This window comes from Pleurodeles waltl, chromosome 11, assembly GCF_031143425.1.
Source record: "Pleurodeles waltl isolate 20211129_DDA chromosome 11, aPleWal1.hap1.20221129, whole genome shotgun sequence".
In the NCBI taxonomy this organism is placed as follows: Eukaryota; Metazoa; Chordata; class Amphibia; order Caudata; family Salamandridae; genus Pleurodeles; species Pleurodeles waltl.
Genome location: NC_090450.1, coordinates 337,834,064 through 337,855,425, shown reverse-complemented (window position 1 = coordinate 337,855,425; position 21,362 = coordinate 337,834,064). Strand labels below are relative to the sequence as shown.

Below are 21,362 nucleotides of genomic sequence, written 5' to 3'. Positions count from 1 at the left end.
GAGTATCCTCCCTTGGGTTCTTAACTGACCCTCCTATTCTGTCATACATGCCGTTAAATTCATAAACAGTGGATGGAGGTGCAGGAATGGAAGCAAGATTGGGGATGTCAGATAATTATTAGAAGCCAGTCAAAATGACCAGAGAGCTTAACTGTGACTCTGCTTCCTACTAGAACATTGGGCATCATTGGCCGCTTGAGAGGACATTGTAGTTTTACTTCTCTGTGAGGAAGCATTCAATCAGGGGCAATTTTCTATAATGTTTCTATTAGGTAAGTGGAAATGAAAAACAGTTCAGCCAGCAAGGATGTTTTATCTCCGTTTTTGATTTTTTTTGTTGCATTCTTATTTTTTCATTGAATACATTTAAATTAAAAAGCAACAAAATTGACTTAACGTAGTCATTGTTTATATGACGTATTTAGAGAGATTTTTCTTTCTGTTTTAAAAGTGCACCAGATTTCACACATGGTCTGAAAATATGTTTATAAATTTGCTGAAGATAGCCTTGGTAGAGAAGTGGTGTTAAAGATTTTTGTTTCCTTTCTTCAATGATACTTCTGGTACAGGACATCCATCTAAATGTTCATAGTAACTTCGATTTTTTCGATCCTGTTGAAGGGTCTCTTGTAAAACCTAAGTTGCAACTTTGTCTTTTTATAATTTTTGCCCCCACACTCTTTGCCACCTGATAGGTCACGAATACCAGTAAGAGCTTGCCTTCCTGTAAGTCTCACCCGAACAAGCCCAGTACAGTCTTGCTTGCTTTTCCTTTTTCTGTGGAAAAGAGATGGGTGGTTATGGGAGTGGGTGGAAATTCAAAACACACTGGATCTCATTGTGTTGGCAGAGAATCATGGACGGTCTAACCATACTGATCCACTGTCTGTTTAGATTGGCGATGGAGGAAGGATCAGAAGCAGAAGGACAGCTATTTCAGCATTTTGAACGCCTTCATTGACAAGAAAGATAGCTACTACTCTATCCACCAAATAGGTAGGTGGGCATCTGCTTGATGATGGTGAGTGGTGTGCATTAACATCATTCTAAAATTAAAACTATGTGAAAGTCTCAGTATGCCATAAATGAACATCCATACTTTTTAATATCTTATAATTATTAATGAATTTAAGCAAAAATACATAAGACTTGTTCATGTTTCATAATTTGCACATATAATTGTAAGTGATACAGTGTGTTGTTATCCATATTTCGAAGCAAGTTGTACTTAATAACCATGTCACCACAATTAGGGTGACAACCTGTCCGTAATTTTCACGGTCGTCCGTTGTCCGTGATGAAAGGTTTAACGGACATTTGTCCTTAATTTTAGCTTTTCACCTAAAGGACAAAATATAATTAGGACAGATCAGTTTCCCTGACTGGATTAAAAGTCAGGTTGTCTTGTGTTCTCTGAGGGAGGGAGGAGCAGACAGATAAGAATAGGCCTTCTTGCCAGGGGGTCTCCTCCCTAAAGAAATGCAAATGTGCATAACTGATAAATCTGCAAATGCAAAGAGGATTGGAAACCTGCATTGACTTAAATCAAAGGAGTCACTTGAAGCTTTTTTGATGACAAAGATAGTTTCTTTTAGAGAGGTACTGTAAGGGTATTCCAAGGTGAGCTGTGGAGTGTGGGGTTTTAATGGACTGTTAAAAAATCTTTTAGTATAAACTGTATATTATTCAAATCTGAATTTTAGAAGGATTTTTTTTATTGAACCGAAATGTATTTGCTCATTTTGTACCAGCCTATATTATGATGTGTGTAATGGATGTTTAAAATAAGGACTTACACATTCACAGTTATTTCAGGGAACCTCGGTACCTCCTAGTACTACAGTATAAATATTTGCAAAGCCAATAGGTCTCGTCTGAGCAAGAGTTATTGGCTTTGTTAATGTATTTCAACCATTTTATACACCAGAGTGGCAGCTGTTCAGCATGGCTAAAAGTTAGTGGCATAGTGATGTAGAGTGGAGTAGAGTGACAGAGGAGCAGTGGCATAGAGCACAGTCGTGCAGAGCAGAGTGCATTGGGGTACAGTGCATATGTTTAGAGTGCATTGGCGTAGAGTGGAGTGGTTTAGAGTGCAGTAGCATGGAGTGGCATGGGACAGAGTAGAGTGACATAGAGTGCAGTTGAGTAGAGTGGCATACAAAAGAGTGGTAGAGAGTGCAGTAGTGTAGACTGGTGCAGTGGCATAGAGTGCAGAGTAGACTTGTGTGGCATAATGTACAGTGGCATAGAGTGGTGCAGAGGGTAGTAGTGTAGAGTGGTGCAGAGTAGAGCATAGTGCTATAAAGTGCAGTGGCGTAGATTGAAGTAATGCAGAGTGCAGTGGCATAGAGTGCAGTAGTACAGAGTAGAGTGGTGTAGAGTACAGTGGCAGAGAGTGCAGTGTTGCAGAGAAGAGTGTCAGTGCAGTGGTGTAGAGTGGCACAGAGAGCAGTGGCGTAGAGTACAGTGGTTCAGAGTAGAGGGCGGTACCATACAGTGCAGTTTAGATTGCATTGGCGTAGAGTGCAGTGGCATAGATATGCACGGGGCAGAGTAGAGTGGCATGGAGTGCAGTGGAGTAGAGTGGCATACAATAGAGTGGCTGAGAGTGCAGTAGTGCAGAGTGGTGCAGTGGCATAGAAAGCAGAGTAGATTCACGTGTCAGAGTGCAGTGGCGTAGAGTGGTGCAGAGTGGAGTAGTGTACAGTGGTGCAGTGCAGAGTAGAGTATAGTGCTGTAGTGTGAAGTAGCATAGAGTGCAGTGGCATAGAGTGGAGTGGTTCAGAGTAGAGAAGAGTGCAGTGTCCCACAGTGCAGTGGCATGGAGTGGTGTAAAGTGGAGTGATGCAGAATAGGGTGCAGTGGTGTGGAGTGGCGCAGAGTTGATTGGAGTATGCATGGTGTGGTAACACACTGCCATTACAGACAACATGTTCTTGATTGAAATGACCATTACTTTGCTCAGACATACATTTTTTCAAATAAATCTATATAGTGCACAGACAATGATGTGTGCATCACCTAATGCAGTGATTTGTTTTATTCATATAAAGGTATTTGTTTCCAGCACAGTTCAGAATTAACATTTTTTTTTTTTACTCCTAATTCTGATATATTCTGATGTTTATTTAAATGTTGTCATGTGATAGAAAAAACTCTTTCCCTATCCCTGTATCCAGAAAGATTGTCGCATAAATCCTCTCACTTTGAAGTCAGAGAAAGAAAAACAAACACTAACTTTCCACCAAAGACGACCCTGACATTTGACCTTGTTCTTTGAATGCACAGCAAATGTGATGAGATAAGAACAAGATTTACAGGCCTGTTTACAAAAAGGGAGCATTCGGAAGGATACTGTAAATAAGGTTTGGGCAAGGGAAGGGATAAACTCAAGCTGCATAGCCTAAAGCCAACAAATTTAAAGCAAAGAAATGTGAGTTACAAAGCCAATGGCAAGCAATGGGCGGAATGCATTCCCAAGGAAGCTCTATGAATGTACTTAAAGTGACAGCCATGGAATACTTTGTGGGGAAAGTCCAGTATTTTAGTCCAGTCCGTATCTTGCAGAGGTTTGGCCACATCAATCACTCAGGTAGTATGACGGGAAGACCTGGAGTGGTCTCAGTGTTGCAAGAGAGGTCTTTATAACCATTCTATCAGTTTGCCACCAGTCCCTATGGTGTAGAGCTCCTGGCAAATCAAATCAAATCAAATCATTAACATTTATAAAGCGCGCTACTCACCCATGCGGGTCTCAAGGCGCTAGGGGAAAAGGGGGGGTTATCGCTGCTCGAACAGCCAGGTCTTTAGGAGTCTCCGAATAGCGGAGTGGTCCTGGGTGGTCCTGAGGCTGGTGGGGAGGGCGTTCCAGGTCTTGGCCGCCAGGAAGGAGAAAGATCTCCCGCCCGCCGTGGAACGGCGGATGCGAGGGACAGCAGCGAGTGCGAGGCCAGAGGAGCGGAGGAGGCGGGTGGGGACGTAGAAGCTGAGGCGTCTGTTGAGGTATTCCGGTCCCTTGTCGTGGAGGGCTTTGTGTGCGTGGGTGAGAAGTCGGAAGGTGATCCTTTTGCTGACTGGGAGCCAATGCAGGTGTCTCAGGTGTGCGGAGATGTGGCTGCTGCGTGGTACGTCGAGGATGAGGCGGGCCGAGGCGTTTTGAATGCGTTGCAGGCGATTTTGGAGTTTGGCTGTGGTCCCGGCGTAGAGGGTGTTGCCGTAGTCCAGGCGGCTCGTGACGAGGGCGTGGGTCACGGTTTTTCTGGTGTCGGCGGGGATCCAGCGGAAGATCTTGCGGAGCATGCGGAGGGTGAGGAAGCAGGCGGAGGACACGGCGTTGACTTGCTTGGTCATGGTGAGAAGAGGGTCCAAGATGAAGCCGAGGTTGCAGGCGTGGTCTGTGGGGGTCGGTGCGGTGCCGAGGGCCGTGGGCCACCAGGAGTTGTCCCAGGCGGACGGGGTGTTGCCGAGGATGAGGACTTCAGTTTTTTCAGAGTTTAGCTTTAGGCGGCTGAGCCTCATCCAATCTGCGACGTCCTTCATACCCTCTTGTAGGTTGGTCTTGGCGCTGGCGGGGTCCTTGGTGAGGGAGAGTATAAGTTGTTTGTCGTCGGCGTAGGAGGTGATGATGATGTCGTGCTTGCGTACGATGTTGGCGAGGGGGCTCATGTAGACATTGAAGAGTGTCGGGCTGAGTGATGAGCCTTGAGGTACGCCACAGATGATCTCGGTGGGTTCTGAGCGAAACGGAGGGAGGTAAACTCTTTGGGAACGGTTTGCGAGGAAGGAGGCGATCCAGTCCAGGGCCTGGCCTTGGATCCCGGTGGAGCGGAGGCGGGTGATTAGGGTGCGGTGACAGACGGTGTCAAAGGCAGCCGAGAGGTCGAGAAGAATGAGGGCGACTGTTTCACCGTTGTCCATCAGGGTTCTGATGTCGTCTGTGACTGAGATGAGGGCGGTTTCAGTGCTGTGGTTGGTTCGGAATCCGGTTTGTGAGGGGTCGAGCAGGTTGTTGTCTTCCAGGAAGGTGGTCAGCTGTTTGTTGACGGTCTTCTCTATTACTTTGGCTGGGAAAGGCAGATGAGAGATGGGGCGGAAGTTTTTAAGGTCGCTCGGGTCAGCCGTAGGTTTCTTTAGTAGGGCGTTGACTTCGGCGTGTTTCCAGCATTCGGGGAAGGTAGCAGAAGAAAAAGAAGAGTTGATGACGGTCTGGAGGTGCGGGGCGATGATGTCGTTGGCTTTGTTAAAGATGAACTGCGGGCAGGGGTCCGAAGGGGCGCCGGAGTGGATAGAGTTCATGATGGATTTGGTTTCTTCCGTGTTGATGTGGGTCCAGTTGTTGAGGGTGATGGCCGGGGCTGCGGGTTCGGTGGTGTTTGGTTGGGTCTGGTGTCCGAAGCTGTCGTGGAGGTCGCTGATCTTGCGATGGAAAAAGTGGCGAGGGATTCGCACAAATCCTGTGAGGGCGTGACGGCGTTGGCGTTGGCGCTGGGGTTGGAGAACTCCTTGACGATGCTGAAGAGTTCTCTGCTGTTGTGGCTGTTTTTGTCCAGTCTGTCGGTGAAAAAGTTCCTTTTGGCAGCGCGGATCAGGTGGTGGTGTTCGCGGGTAGCGTTCTTGAGGGCGGTCATGTTGTCAGCGGTGTGGTCCTTGCGCCAGGCTTTCTCAAGGGCGCGACAAGTTTTCTTTGATTCTTTGAGGGTGTCAGAGAACCAGAGAGGTTTTTTGGTGTTGGTCTGTCGATGCGTGCGTTTGAGGGGAGCAAGGTTGTCTGCGCAGTTGGAGATCCAGTTTGTGAGGTTGAGGGCTGCGTTGTTGGGGTCGGTGGTGAGGGTGGGTTGGTTGGCGGCGAGTGCTGAGAAGAGTTGCTCTTCGGGGATCTTGTTCCACTGTCGACGAGGGATGGGTTGAGTGCGGAGGTGGCGGGTCTCGCGTCGGAATGTGAAGTGGATGCAGCTGTGGTCGGTCCAGTGTAGGGCGGAGGTGTGGCTGAAGAAGACGTGTTTGCTGGCGGAGAAGATAGGGTCGAGCGTGTGTCCGGCGATGTGGGTGGCAGTGTTCACCAGTTGTTTGAGGCCGAGGTTGGCGAGGTTGTCGAGCAGGGTGGTGGTGTTGGGGTCGTTGTTTTGTTCCAGATGGAAGTTGAGGTCGCCTAGGAGGATGTAGTCCGGTGAGGCGAGGGCATGCGGGGAGATGAAGTCGGCGATGGCGTCGCTGAAAGGGGCGCGTGGTCCGGGAGGACGGTAGACGAGGGATCCTCTGAGTGTGGTCCTCGGGTCGGTGCGAATCTGAAAATGCAGGTGTTCAGCGGCGAGAGGGGTGTCTTCGGTGGAGGTGGTGACGCTGATGGAGTCTTTGAAGACGATGGCGATACCTCCTCCTGCTTGGTTGGTGCGGTCTTTCCTTGAGATCTTGTAGCCTTCGGGGATGGCGGTGGCGATGTCTGGAGCAGAGGAGGCGTTCATCCAGGTCTCCGTGATGAAGGCGATGTCCGGTGCTGTGGAGTCCAGGAGGTCCCAGAGTTCAACGGCGTGTTTGTGGACGGAGCGAGCGTTGACTAGGATGCACTTGCTAGCTGGCACACCTCATGTGTAGGGTTAGTGCTAGGTGGCAGTCATAAAATAGGGCATTTATTGATTGTTTAAGGTGGTTGTAAGTAAGGAGTTGACTGGGATGAAGATGGTACTCTGCCACATGTGTTTGGAAATTTAGTAACTCACCGTCCAGAAACAAATCCCCCAATTTTAAGACACCTGAGGATGCCACTGATGGAGTTGCTGTGAGCACAGCCGTCCTGTGCGAGTGGGAATGCTTAGCAAAGGTAGTGCAGGAGCAACGGGTTTCTTTGTGTCAGTGAGTTTACAGGTTCTAACAAGGCAAGAGAAAGCTGTGCACGATAACCCTAGATGGTGATCCGTAGAAAGTTCAGTAGGAAACAATGAGCAGTGCTGTAAGCCCTCCTTAAAAGTCTTTACGGATAAGCCCCATCTCATGCAGGCGGGTTGGCAGAAAGCCAGTGAGCCACCCATTGGACCTGTGCAGCTGAATAATAGCAGTCTAAGTCCAGAAGACCTAATCCACCCGCAGTCACAGGTAGCTTTAGAGTGGAAAGAGTTACCCGACAGTGCCCCAGCGACCAAATCAGATGTGTGGCATGCCTGAAGAAGGAAAAAAGGATGAGCAGGAGAAGGTTTGCAAAGTAATCTTATCATTGGGGGTAGCACACCATCTTCACTAGTGTCACATGGCCCACTACAGAAAGCACAAGAGAAGACCAAAAAAAAAAACTGGGCTCGGAAGGACTGTTAGACTCTGCTGAGATTTCCATCCTGCAAGTGGCAGAATGGTAGATATTAATCACTAGGTATCAAAAGGTAACTGGTTCATGGTTCAATCTGAGGTCTAATTGTATATAAAGGGGAAAACAATGCCACATATTAAACACTAATTACGTTTTAAAATGTTTACATTTTGTTTGTGCAATTTACTTCACAAATATTTTGAAGATTCTATGTGTATTTGACACCTAGGGATAACCCAGATCACTAGTTTGGCTTTTGCTTAATTTCAAAACCATTTTAAGAACTGGACAAAGTGGGCAATTGCCTTGCACAACCTTCCAAGCGGTCTGGTCCCTGCTCACCCTTCACAAGCACGAACAGCAGACCATTGCACCAGACGAGTTTGCCAAGGTGGGTGGGTGCTGCTTGTTCAACCACTTGACAGTGCCTCTTCTGTTTTTCTCCCATCTGCAGAGGTACGCAATACTGTCCGACAGTCTTATTAGACACATCTTGTCTGATTTTAGGAATTGTCCCACCTTTTTCATCTCTTCCTTATGTATCCAGTTCTTAGCAACAACCCTTTGAATCAGTTGCTGTGGATCTCCCCTTTGATCTCGATTTCATCCTATTCTTTTATTATCTTTGATTGGTAGCCTGGGCTCCCAACTCTAAGATAAATGTAGAGTCCTGGATATACACTAGTTTGCTGTGAGACTGTCGCCCACACCATCTGCCACGCCTCATTAATTATTTTTTTTAGGTTGAAAGGCCATGGGCCTTTGGGGTGAGCCAGATATTTTTGTTCAATTTGTTTAAACTAGAATAAGGTTAATTACCTTAATGTTTCCCAAACTGTTGGCCCGGGGTTTTACAATGTTCAGAAACATAATCAAAATTGTGTTATTACTTTCTCTTTAAGAAAGATTGGTTAGATTTGGGTAGGGGTGATGGCCTTGACAGTGCTGAAGTGCACTAATTTACTACTGAACAAGGACGTAATATGACACCTGAATGTACCATACCAGGAAGCACTCACAAAAAGACCACAGTGACTAAATACTTTTTTTTAAAAAAAGAGTAAATAAATGCACTGGTAACATAGTGAGGCATGGCCTCTCTTGGGTGTGTCTGTAAAACTGACGTCTTGAATTTTGACTCTTCGTCCTGAATTTGTGTCCTGAATTTTGACCCTTTGTCCTGAATTTTTCACGGTCCTGTCCAGAATTTGCCTCAATGCCAGGTGATCACCCTAACCACACTGCGTTCAGACGGCTACGCAAATACAAACCTTTTATCACAAAGTCTTCCATAAACCCTGTGTTAACAATGCATGTAATATGTTCATTTCAACATACCTGTTATTCCATCTCATCATTCGTACCTCTGCTACTTACTGTCCTTTCTGTTGCATCACATAAATAGTGTTGCATCCTCTGTTAAAATGTAAGGATGGAGTAGGATGATGATCCTGAAAGCGTGCTTCCTGAGCCTGAGTAAAATGCTCATCTTTTCCTCATGTTTGGAGATTTATAAGGGGTTGACAATTTTGAATGCACCGGCGTTTACTCCGTGAAGGGCTCATTGGATTGAAATGCTGTACTTGATCATCCTGCCAAACTGTGCACAGATGTCACTTTTGAAGATATTTATCATACTTTCTGCAGTGACGTAATAAGGACCGGGAGGCTATATGGTGGAGGGAACAAACCTCACAGTGTCTCTCATAGCCATTCTGTGATTCCCTTTAATCTAAAATCAGCCTAGGAGATCAGACAAAGACATGGATAGCAACTTCACATGCATGGTGCTTTACATTAAGCATGGCTTGGAGGCTATTTTGTTGTTTCTTTGTGTGCTGTGTTCGGTGCGTCACGCCGAAGGAGCTGCTATGCACTGAATGATCGACTTAGGAACAGTACAATTATAAACAGTTGAAACGTTACCTGGTGCTGTGCGCTACTGATATTTGTAACCATTGCTGCATTATGTACTGGAGTATTTACCGTAAAGCCACTCCTGGTGAACCACATTTTTTTAATTTGCATAGTGTTCAAATAAAACACTTTTGTGGCCGACGTTGACATACCAAGTAGAACTAATGGTGCTGTATTTGGCAGGCTATTCTGCATAATTGTAGAAGGAAACAATTTTGTTCTACTTTTTGTTTTGTTTTCCTTAAGATAAATGTGACAACACTCCTTATCGTAGTTTACTGTGTTCTTCCAAAAAGATGACAGTGACAGCTTTTCGCACATTGACTTTTCTGGTAAACCACAGTTAATGTTTGAATACTGAATTTAAGTACACAGCATTAAATCATAAGATAAACCATAAACAGTTTGGAATTAGTGATGCTCCACCGAAATTCATCCTGTCACCTGGGGAACTTGCCACATGTTGGGACTATAGAAGGGATGACTTTGGTACATATCTGGGGTAGCTGGTGGTGAGGTATTGGTGCCAAAATGTACATTGCTGGTACTTTAGCACACTTTGGGTGAGAAGGGCGGGAATGTTTACCCAACAGAAATACTTTGAGTATTGATGATATGGAGCTGGAAGATGATGAGTGCACGAAAGCCATTAGGGCTTTAGAGGAGGATTGCAAAGGTGATGTGGTAATTGAACATCACAAATTGTTCTTCAGTGAGCAGTTTCTGGGGGTAGCATTGACCCAAACGTGAATGTGTTGCCGCAGCTTAGCTGAAATACTAAAAGATCAACTGGTTAATCGGATTAGCAAACGAGGAGTTACTAGGCATAAAAGAACATTCACTGAATAAAGCGTGAAAATGAGGACAAAAACCTCTGTGTCAATATGGGAAAAATAAAATACTGATTTTTGGAAACAGAATCAATGAATTAGGAAAGAAGAGGATAGAAGAAGTGACAATGTATGGTTATTTGGATATGCATTTTACGTCAAAATTAAGTTGGATGACTCATTTGGAGGTAAATAAAGTGAATGCCCTGCCAACTATTATGGGACTAAATAAATTCAGGAAAGAGTTTGGGGGCCCTAGGTTAGACCCAGTTTTGACAGCGTATAAAGCGTTGGTGCAGACAAAATGGCTATATGGTTCAGAAATTATGTATTTAAGTGGGACAAGGAACTGGGATAACGTTGAGGGACAGTGCCTGAAAAGGATATTGCATCTTCCCAGATCCTTTATGTTCCAAGCCATAAGGCTAGAAACAGGGTCAACATCATGGTCCTGCCTGGTCGAAACAACTCTATTGACATTTTGGGATAACCTTTGGTGGCAAGCGATGTAAAGATTTATTTATAGAACGAAATTATGAAGAGTTATGAAAATTATGAAGTCAACCACAGGTAAGAAGTCTTTATTCATTGGGTCACTCCAGGTGGGACTGCCCTATTCAACTGCCCGAAAATGATATATGTGCCAAAACCGAGTTTATCTCGAGAGCTAGAGGTATTGTGTATGTTAAGTGAAAATAAAATCCACTGCCCTATGTTGGGAGTCCTGGCAGGATTGTTTCTCTTTTCCCTAATTTACGGCATTAGCAAATTCGAGTATGAGGTATGAGGCAGGAAATCTTCAAATTTAAAATTGGAGTTAATTCTTTGTATTCTTATCAGGATATAGCTAAATCACTAATTTAATCTGACGTTTTTTGTAGCTGTGGATTAGAGATGAAATGCTCAAATATGCATATTTTTATGATTGCTTATTTTTTGTAGATCTGTTTGTTGAAATGTTTTAAAACCAGTTTTATTGAAATATAGGATGACGGACCGTCAAAAGGCTGTGCAATTTTTATCTAGAATACAGTTTTTTTATGTCACCTGTTCAATAGGGTTTTACTAAAAGGCGATTAAGGAAAGTTTGAAAAATGCTGAAAGTGTATAGATTTATTGGAAGGGTTACATTTTCTGTAATTTGTTTAAGATTGGAGGGATTTAGTGGATATCATGCTGTGATTATAATGAAATATGTATATTTGTAATATTTTGTATGTGATATTGTGTTTTTTTTATTGTTTGATGGACTATGGTCTGAATAAGCATACTATTAACTGAACTGACTGAAGTGACGTGCAAACAGCTAAAAGAATGGAAACATCTCGATGTGCAGGTGTTAAACAATAAAGACAAAAACAGTGACATGAACAAACGAGAGGAGGGGTATGTGATTTCGGTGACAACAAGCTAATGGGGCAATGCTGAGCGTGGTTATCAAAAACTAAGTCGGATGATGAATAGAATGATACATTAAAATGTTTATGTTATGGGAGTGTGAAGCATTTAGCTGCAGTAACCAACCGTACATGAAGTGCTGAGAACTGTAGGAGGAGCAATAGCGTTCACCACTTTTCCTCCTTCCAGTGCCTTTCAAAAGATAAAGTTGCACCCTCAGTCTAAACACCTGGCATCTTCTATTACACCAGACGGCGTTTACAGATTCAGCAGGATGCCTTTCAGATTAGCGTTTAAATCAGCTGTATTCCAGTGCTCGATGCACACCGTGTTTTAGGGTGTAACGCAGGTTATGTACTTTCAAGACAATATTTTAGAGTGGAACAGGATCAGGAGGAGCATGATTGGCTGCTAAAATGTTTTAGGTATTCTGAATAAAGCAGGCTCGGCAGTGAGCATTCACAAATGTAAATTTGCAGTAAATTGAGTAGAGTACTTTGGCCACACAGTTTCAGGGAGTGGCAAAGCTCTTCTTTGTGAAGGCCATGAAAGAAGCTCTGTCTCCTAAGAATAAAGAGCAACTACACTGATTCTTAGGAACAACAGTATAGTGCAAAGTTTGTTGACTTTTTTTTGTTTACTACCAAGGGAGGAAGCAAGGCTACTCCACGTTTGCCAAAATAGATGTTTAATCTGCTGAGTTAAGTTCAACATTAAGTATGTACCTAGATGTTCAAATAGATTGTCTCATGGTTGCCATTTGATGGAGAAGGTGTGCACATGGATGAATATTGAGTTGCTGTTGTGGAGATCAGCCTCAAGATGCTACCCCCAGCAGATACTGGACACCAGGCACACAGCTCTTGCAGATCACATCAACGCAGCCACTAACAGCACCATGGAAATCTTCACCATCATCAATTATTTAACTGCACCTACCAACGCCTCCAGCAGAATCATTCCCTTAGAAGACTTATGCAACAAGCTCTCTGAATTCTGCTATAACAAAACCACCTCCAAGTACAGCATCTTTGATCCTCAACCAGACCCCGTCCCGGTCACGATTCCCCTTCCCATTATGGCTGAAGAATGAACCCTGACCTCGTGGCCTGCCATCACCAACATGGAAATTGCTGCTTTTATGAAGACCATCCACTCGGGGGTTCCTTCTGACCATTGCCCCCACCACACCTTCACCTACTGATCAGCAAAGCACTAACCCATCCTCAATGCCTCCATCGACTCAGCCACATTCTCTAACACCTGGAAACATGACAATGTCATGCCTCTGCTCAAAGAACCATCTGGGAACCCAGCCACGCTTTCGAACTAAAAACCCATCTCCCTCCTACCATATCCAGCAAAGTTCTTAGGGAAACTAATCAACCAATACCTCACCGGCCACCTCGGCAACCACCAGCTCTTCAATGTCACGCAGTCCGGATTCAGGCACAACCACAGTACAGAAACAGCACTTAATCGCCACCACAAAAGACATCTGCATGATCCTTGACATAGAAGGCACTCCAGCCCGTCTTTTCCTGGACCTCTTTGCAGCATTTGACATGGTCTTGCACCCCATCCTCATCAGGGCCCTGCATGAGTTGGCATCCAGGACCCTCTCTCCACTTGATCTGCTCCTTAATGGATAGATCAAAAACTTTCAGACTGGCACCTTAATCCTCGGAAGCCCGCAAATCTGTGAGTGCCTCAGGGTTTATCTCTCAGCCCCACACTCATCAACGCATACATGATCCTTCTGGCCAACGTCATCAATACATATAACATCAACATCCTCCCATATGCTGATGGCATGCAACTCATACTCTCCTTCTCGGAAAAGACCGCCTACACATGGAACAAGTTTACCATTTGCATGACCAAAGTCACAAACTGGATGACAGCCAACTGTCTCAAGCTCAGCACCAAAAAGACAGAAGTTGTGATCTTCAGCAATAACACCTCACCATGGACTCCAACTGGTGGCATCAAATTCAGACCCACACCAACACCAGGAATCTCGGAATAATCAGAGACAACAAGCTGGACATGACCGCACAAGTCGACACCATCACTGCATACTCCTTTCACACCCTGAAGATGTTGAGGAAGATCTTCAAATGGCTCCCATGCTACACTAAAAAAACTTTCACTCACACCTTAGTCACCATCAAGTTGGACTATGGGAACACCACTACGTGGGATCACCAAGCAACTCTTTAGAAGACTACAAACGATACAGAACTCAGCAGCCAGAATTATCCTCAACCTCCCACACAGAACTCACATCACACCACACCCCTGGTATCTCCACTAACTTCAGATACACAGATGCACTCATTTTCAAACCCCTCACACACACATTCAAGGCTCTACACAACTTGGGACCCTTTTACCTGAACAGTCGCGTCTCCTTTCACCAACCACCCAGATGTCTCCACTCCGCAAGACTCCTTCTCGCACACATCCCACTCATACAGAGTACCAGATCCGAAAGATGCACATTCTCTTACACTGCTCCTAACGCACAAGCATCCTTCCACTCCACATCAGGGTCTCCTCCTCTCTTCTTGAATTCCGCAAAAAGCTGAAGGCTTGGCTATTGAATTAACCAACCTACTGTAGGCAGGGCTAGGCATGCACACACTCGTACTGAGCACCAGGATATCCTCGCGGGTGATATAGCGCTTTACAAATACACATAAAATAAAACTAATATTTCTTCACAAACTGCAGGCAATCAATATTGAGAGTGTATATTGTTAGGAACGCAAATATGGTGCCATACAATCGTACCTATGGTGGCATACAATAAACCATGCATGAGTAAAAGTCTAACACACAAAATCTGATGGGGGCATTGCTTTTAGTAAGTCTAACCACTGACAGTCACTCACTGTAGCATTCCAACCCATTGTTCTTTTAACAAACATGCCACTTCAATTTTGGACCAGCCATATACAATTCATTCCTCACCCTGCTCCAATAGAACTAGTTGAGCCCAAACTGCCAGGTCATCCCTGAACCAGAGCACAAGCAACCCAAAACTGGTTTTGCCATGATTGAGGCTTGTCAGTTGGGTGCAGCTTGGTTCCATTTGCACAGTGAGCATCGGACACACATCTGGGCATACCCTTGCTACTTAGGGGATTACATCACACACACACATAAGGTGATGCAAGGAATACTTGCAATAAGCCTGCCACTGGAAATCGTTTGGGGTAGCATTCCAACCCATCCTTCTTCACCAGCAACCCAAGACCTGTTTTGCCCTGATGAGGGCTCGAGAGATTGATGTAGCTTGGTTCCAGTGGCTTAGTGGGCACGGGACCCATGTCTGAGCATACCCATGCTACGTAGGGCAGTACATCAAATGCACAAAAGATGATGGGACGAATACCTGCTGTAAGGAAAAAGGCTTTTTGCAGGTTTCCACCCATTTTCTGCCCCCCATTTGGACTACTGGCTGCTATTTTTTTTCTCTGAGAGTGCACTGTGCCCTGCTAACCAGACCTCCGTGCCAGAGGCGATCCCTAATTGGCAAGTACTGACTTACTTATAAGCCCCTAGTATATGGTATCCAGGGTACCATGGGCATGTAAGATAAAGTATCCGCCCAAGGATGCAGTGCTGATTGTGCCACCCTGTGGGTGACAAACTGGAGGACTGAAGGAGCAGTGGTCACTGCTAGTTCGACTTTGCATTCAAACTAATGGCAAAGCCATCAGTTCCATTAACAATATATGTAAGTCCCCCCTAAGGAAGGCCTATAGAGTCCTATTACAAGGAGCCATATATTGATAAGTAGGACATATATTTTTATATTTGTCTTAGCAGCTCTACCTCAAAATAGTTTTTTGCTGTGGAAAGGTTTGTAACCCCATTGGCTAATACAGAGTTACCAGCTGCACCCCAGTCTGGCTAACTCCTGAATGGGACTTGGTACTGTAAGTTATTAAATTATTTGTGGCATTAAACGGGAGAGAAAGTTGCCACTCCACTCTGTGACCCAGTTGTTTAAGTAGCCTTGCACTGGCCAACAGGCAGCTTTCTGCCATCCTGGGCAGTGATGTGAATGACTCCCAGGCTTACGAACAATAGCGGTCTGCTGCAGAGTGAGGAGTTACCTCCCCTTACAAGAAGCCACTTAGAGTGTCAGCCCAAAAGGCGAGCTTCAAGGGGGAAGCCGTTTTAGGTGAGCAAACTGTGATAACTCTCCTGAGGGGCTGCCCTTTGTTGAGGTTGGCAGGTTGGAGACAGGCACAGAGAGGAAAGACCAGTGGCCAAACCGTTTTTTCTGTGGGCATGTAGCTCCAAGGTAGCCACACCTGTAGGGTGGGCTACCACCTTCCTCACAGTTGAGGAAGGTTCAGACACCTTGGAAGTGACTAGAATAGTGCACTCTGGGATTGCCAGATGCCACACATTACTGTAAATTCATCACCAAGAGGGAAGGAACCTGTTATCCCATGGGCTAGTGACCATGTTGTCCTTTCAGGACACTTTTGTGGGGTAAATATGGCACCCCTGGAACCCTGAACCTCATATCCCATCAGAACTAGAACAAGGACCAATGAAGGACTGCCTTGCTGACCTCACAAAGAGAGGCTGCACCATATTTTGGACTGTACTTGCTGCACCTTGAACTAGCAAAGTTGAGAATGTGATGTTGCTCCTGGCTTGAGGAAAAGTAATGCCCCAGCCTCAGATCAAAGCAGTGACTCCAAGGGTCAGTTGGCTGACTCCTTGGAACCAACTCCAGGGACAAAAGAGCTGAATTTGCCCAGATTAGCAAGTCAGTAGCCACCTCAGAAGAATCACCACTGACTGCCGTTGGGTGCCCCAAGAGACTGATCCTCGATGGCCAAAAGTTGCAGCTGAGTTAGCTGGACCAGGGAGTGTTGTCAGATCCAGATGGGTTGCCCCAGAGGGACATTAGACTCCATCAAATTATTTTGCTGCGACCGCTATGTCCAGAGACAGGTAGCCCAGCAGCAGCAGGCCTTCTACTGTCTCGAAGAGGACTTTGTTGGACACCAACCCCTGTGGCCAAAGTTGCCCCATATCACCCATGGACTGAGGAATCACCACAAAGGCACCCCTGTTGATCGCACAGCAACTGCAGTATCTTTGAGCATCTTTTCATCCTGTAGCCCCACCATCAGGACCACTCCACTAAAGTCTATGTCAGTTGTGATTTAAAGTTTGGAACTGGACTGGAAAATGCTTTGGTGGCCAGGTAGCTCTCCAAATCTACCACATAGGCCCCCCAGACCTTCATCCTGTCAGATTTGGTCACCCATACCTTGTCAGAGTAGCCAAACTAACGTTTACAAACTTTTCAAAATGTAAACAATTTTTGACTGACCAGTGTTTGTTTGCAGTTGAATTAAAATGTGATAATACCTTTACAATCTATATCTCTAGAACCCGCTGGTGGATTTTGCTCATCTTGGACTCAAAATATTAATGAAAATATAATCTACTTTTATAAATTGGTGTTGTGTTTCTTTCATACTGTGTGGCTTTCTTACTTCTTTGTCTGGTACTGTTAAATGCTTTCCTTTTTATGCAAGCCTTGCTGTTCGAAAGCCATAGCTACCCAGGGTTGAGCTTAAGGTTGTTCAAACAAGCCTGACTGGAACCAAAACAGTTTTTGCGAGTGTATTCCACAGTAAGACAACACAGCCATGCCATCTAATGCAGCCAAATCCTCTCACTTGCAATACGTCTAACCACTGGCAATGACTTTGGGTAGCATTCCAACCCATTGTTCTTTTGCTCGCCATGCTTCCTCAGCTGGGACCCAGCCAAATGCAATCAGCCTTGACACTACTGCAAAAAGGAGCAGCCAGGTTTGAACTGTCCGGTCCTCCCAGAACCCAAACACAAGCAGCCCAAAACTGGTGTTACCATGATTGGGGCTCATCAGTCGGGTAGGTGTATCTTGGTTTCAATGACTCATTGAGGATAGCATACCCTTGTCACTTGGAGCATTACAACAAATGTACAAAAGGTGATTTGAGGAATGCTTGCAATAAGCCTGGGTAGACTTCCAACCCATCCTTTTTTTGCCCACCATTTCACCTCAGTTTGGACCCTGCCATTCCAAGCATTTTGATAGAATCCTCTAGGGTAAGTTGGACAGAATGTACCTTGGTGCAACAAGACAGGCAATTATGGCACTGTGAGGTAAAGCTAAAGTTCCAGAGATGCAGTATTGGTTATTTCATATTTGTGAATTGTTGGGCATTGAACAACATATCATGTCTCTATTTTTTTGATAAAGAAATTTGATTAAATTTTGCATAGAACAATTATGAATACAGCACAACATGATGCCAACGGGCATCAAAACAATACAATAATGGTCAAGTCCTCGGTCCCTGCTGCTTTCATCACTAATGTTACTCACCATCCCCTCTTAAAGGCCCGCTACATCCTCCCATTTCCCCCATATCTTCTTGTGTTTGTGTAAGCAACCTCTGACCTCGTACACAAGTCTCTCTCGCTGCGCACACCAATCCACTCCCCGTCTCCACTTAGTCAGTGCCGGAGCCACCCTGGCCTTCCAGTCTGCCATTATGTCCCTTTTGGCCACCAGACATGCCACCCCTAAGAAGGACCGATCTGCTCTTCGTAGCTCTGTATCTCCCATTACCCCGAGAAGGAGGGGCAATGGCGACCTCTTTACCTCCTTCTGTAGGGCCTCAGATATCTCTTGCACCACCCTTTCCCAATAGGCCATTATAATCGGGCATGTCCATACCATGTGGTAGAAATCCGCTGTATGATACCTGCAGCGGGGGCATTCCGCTGTGGGGCGGAGGCCTGCTTTATGTAACATGGCGGGTGTGAGGTATGCGGTGTGAAGGAAATAGGATTGTATTAAACGGAAGCGTGTGGCCATTGTTAGGGAGCGTGGGGCCATTAGTGCTTCTGTCCAGTCCGCTTCTTCCATGGGTCCCACCCAACTCTCCCACCTTTGGCGAAGCTCTCTCAGGGGTCCCCCAGTGGCGGTGATTAAGGAGCGGTAAATCTGAGAAACCCCTCCCCTTCCCAGGACTCCCATCAGTGCCTTGGCTTCCATGGGGCTGTGCTCAGGTATGGTGTCTCCTGTCTGCAGGTGAACTAGTAGGGCATGACGTAGTTGGAGATATCAATGGAATTGTGTTTTGTTTAAGGAATATTGTTTCTGGAGGTCTTGAAAAGATCGTATATGTGTCCCTCTCCAAATATCTCCCAGCGTGGAGATCCCTATGGTGTCCCATTTCTGGAAGCCCTCCAGACCTGCTACATGTATCAGCTGCTTCCCCTGCCATAGCGGGGTTTGTTGGGTTAGGCGCCCCCACCACCCCGTCACTTTCTGGGCTGTACGCCATCCCAGAAGTACCATTTTGGTCACATCTGGAGTATCCCGGGGTATCGGGCTCCCGTAGAGTATGTCAAGGATCTGTGGGTAGCCCATTGTCTGCAATTCTAGTTGGTATGCGGGGTCTGTCCATCCACCTCCCATCCAGTCATTAATTACAAGTATATGCATCGCTAGATAATAGTATTGAATATTCGACATGCCCAGTCCACCCTCATAAACATCCCTCTGACAGGTTTTTAGCGACAGTCTTGTACGTGAGCCACTCCATATGAATTGGCGTGCTAAAGAATCCATCTCCCTGAACCATCTCACGGGGAAGGGGTGTGGAAAATTCTGCAGGAGGTATAAGATCCTGGGGAGAATCATCATCTTGTACAGCGCTATTCTACCAAGTAGATTCAGGGGGAGGGCCCTCCAGCGCAGAAGGTCGGTTTTGATTTTCTTTGATAGCGGCGTGACATTGAGTTCCCACGCTAGCTCGGGGAGAAGTGAGATATGTATCCCAAGATATTTAAAGCTGTTTCTCCGTATCGGGATATTCCGTTGCCAATCTATACAGTCGTGTGAGCGATGAAGGGGGATCAGTAAAGATTTGGCTGGGTTCAGGGTCAGCCCTGAGGCTTCCGCGAAAAGTCTAAGGATCTCTAGGACGCGTGGGCCGCTTTTGGATGGATTAGAGATATACAGGAGCACATCATCTGCGTACAAAGCCACTCTGTCTTCCGAACCAGAGGGCCAATGCCAGCCCTCGATCAGTGGGTCGCCTCTCATTAATATCGCCAGTGGCTCTATCACTAGTGCGAAGAGCAGGGGAGATAACGGGCATCCCTGTCGAGTCCCACGACCAATGGGGATTGGGTCGGAGACTACTCCGTTCACCCTGATTCGAGCCGTCGGGTTAGAGTATAGGAGTTTCACCAGTCCCCGGAATTTAGGTCCGAGCCCGTTTTTACATAGGACCTGATTGAGGAAGGACCAATCTACCGTATCAAAGGCTTTTTCGAAGTCGAGTAAAAGCAGTGCCAACTGCGTATGCGATAGCACTTTGCGGTGCGCCAAAGCAAGATGTAATTGTCTGATGCAGTGTCTTTTGCTACGAGTGGGCATAAAACCACACTGGTCAGGGTGCACCAGCGTGGGCATTACCTCCCTCAGTCTGGAAGCAAGGATTGAAGAGAGCACCTTGACTTCCACATTTAGGAGCGAGATAGGCCGGTACGCTGAACATTGTCGTGATGGGGGTTGAGTTTTGGGGATCACCACAATAGTGGCTTGATCAATCTCTGTTGGGAAGCGGCCTTGATTCTCCGCTTCTTCGTACATGTTGAGCAGGTGGGGACCCAGAATATCGCTACATTTACTATAAAATTCCGCTGGAAAGCCGTCGGGCCTGGTGTTTTGCCTGATGCCAGTCCCGATATTGCGCTGCAGACTTCCACAAGACCGATGGCCTCGTCCAGTCTGTCTCTCGCCTCTGGAGTTACCACGGGAAGGGTAATCTCATTTAGTAGGGGGGACTCTCTCTCAACAGCAGGGCGTGGATGCCTGGCGTATAGACGGGCGTAGTAGGAGGCGAAGCTATGTGCGATTTCCACTGCTGTTTTGACAAGGGTGTCTGAGTCATCTAAGATCTCCGGTATAATACTGTTAGCCATGGGGCGGGTGGCCAGCCAATGCAGTAGTTTCCCGTTTTTATCCCCCCATCCATAAATTCGGCTTGCTGAGGCTCTCCACATGTGCTTGGCCGAATCTAGCATTATATGTTTAATATCTTCTCTTACCCTGGTCAGTTTCCTCATGGTCGTGGCCGATGCCAAGTTTATATGTTGGCATTCGAGTCCCCGGGCCTTGTTCTCTAGCTCGGTGATTTGGGAATTATGATCTCGTTCACGGGACCGAAGAATGCTTCTGGCATGTCCTCTAATAGTGGCCTTGCAAGCAGCCCATAGCATTCCTGGGGATCGAACCGAGCCTTCATTTAATTCTAAATATTGGTCGAGGTGCAACCTGATCTCTTGGGTGTACTCTGTATCTTGTAAGTGCCACGCGTTCAAGCGCCACATAGGCCGTCCGGCAGGGTCTGCTCTACCCAGCCGGATCCGTATTGGCGCATGATCGGAGACCCCCCGTGGAAGAATCTCAGCTCCTGCTACTTTTAAGAAATCTAGGGTGGGCATGAATACCAGGTCTATTCTGGATTGCGTCTGGTGGGCTGCCGAGGTATGTGTGTATTGGCGCTCCCTGGGATGCCAGGTGCGCCACACCTCACACAAGCCAAGGCTCTCCGCCCAACTACTTAGGGCTGAGGCCCGCTTGGATCTATGTATGGTAGCTTCCCCAGAAATGTCCAGCCTTGGGTCAAGGACCGCGTTAAAGTCGCCTCCCAGCAGGGTAGTTCCTTGGGGTAATCCTGAGGTTACTCGGTGGAGCGAAAGTAGGAAGGAGTCGTGATTTGCCGGGGGTGCATAGGCGCACACCAAGTTTAGCGGTTGTCCGTGAAGAGTCCCCGTGACCACCATGAATCTACCTTGTGAGTCAGATTGCG

At 46.3% G+C, this 21,362-nt stretch overlaps 1 protein-coding gene across 2 annotated transcripts in view; it reads left to right on the top strand.

Annotated features, from left to right (window-relative positions):
- ATG4B (autophagy related 4B cysteine peptidase) overlaps positions 1-21,362 on the top strand; it is a 483,533-nt gene that overhangs the window by 235,109 nt on the left and 227,062 nt on the right. The window contains exon 5 of one of the 2 annotated variants that reach the window (XM_069213626.1): positions 895-996. The exons of the other annotated variant lie outside the window; for it this stretch is intronic. Within the exon in view, the coding sequence (XP_069069727.1) occupies positions 895-996 (102 nt within the window). The remainder of the gene's footprint in view (positions 1-894; positions 997-21,362) is intronic. 2 annotated transcript variants of the gene reach the window in all.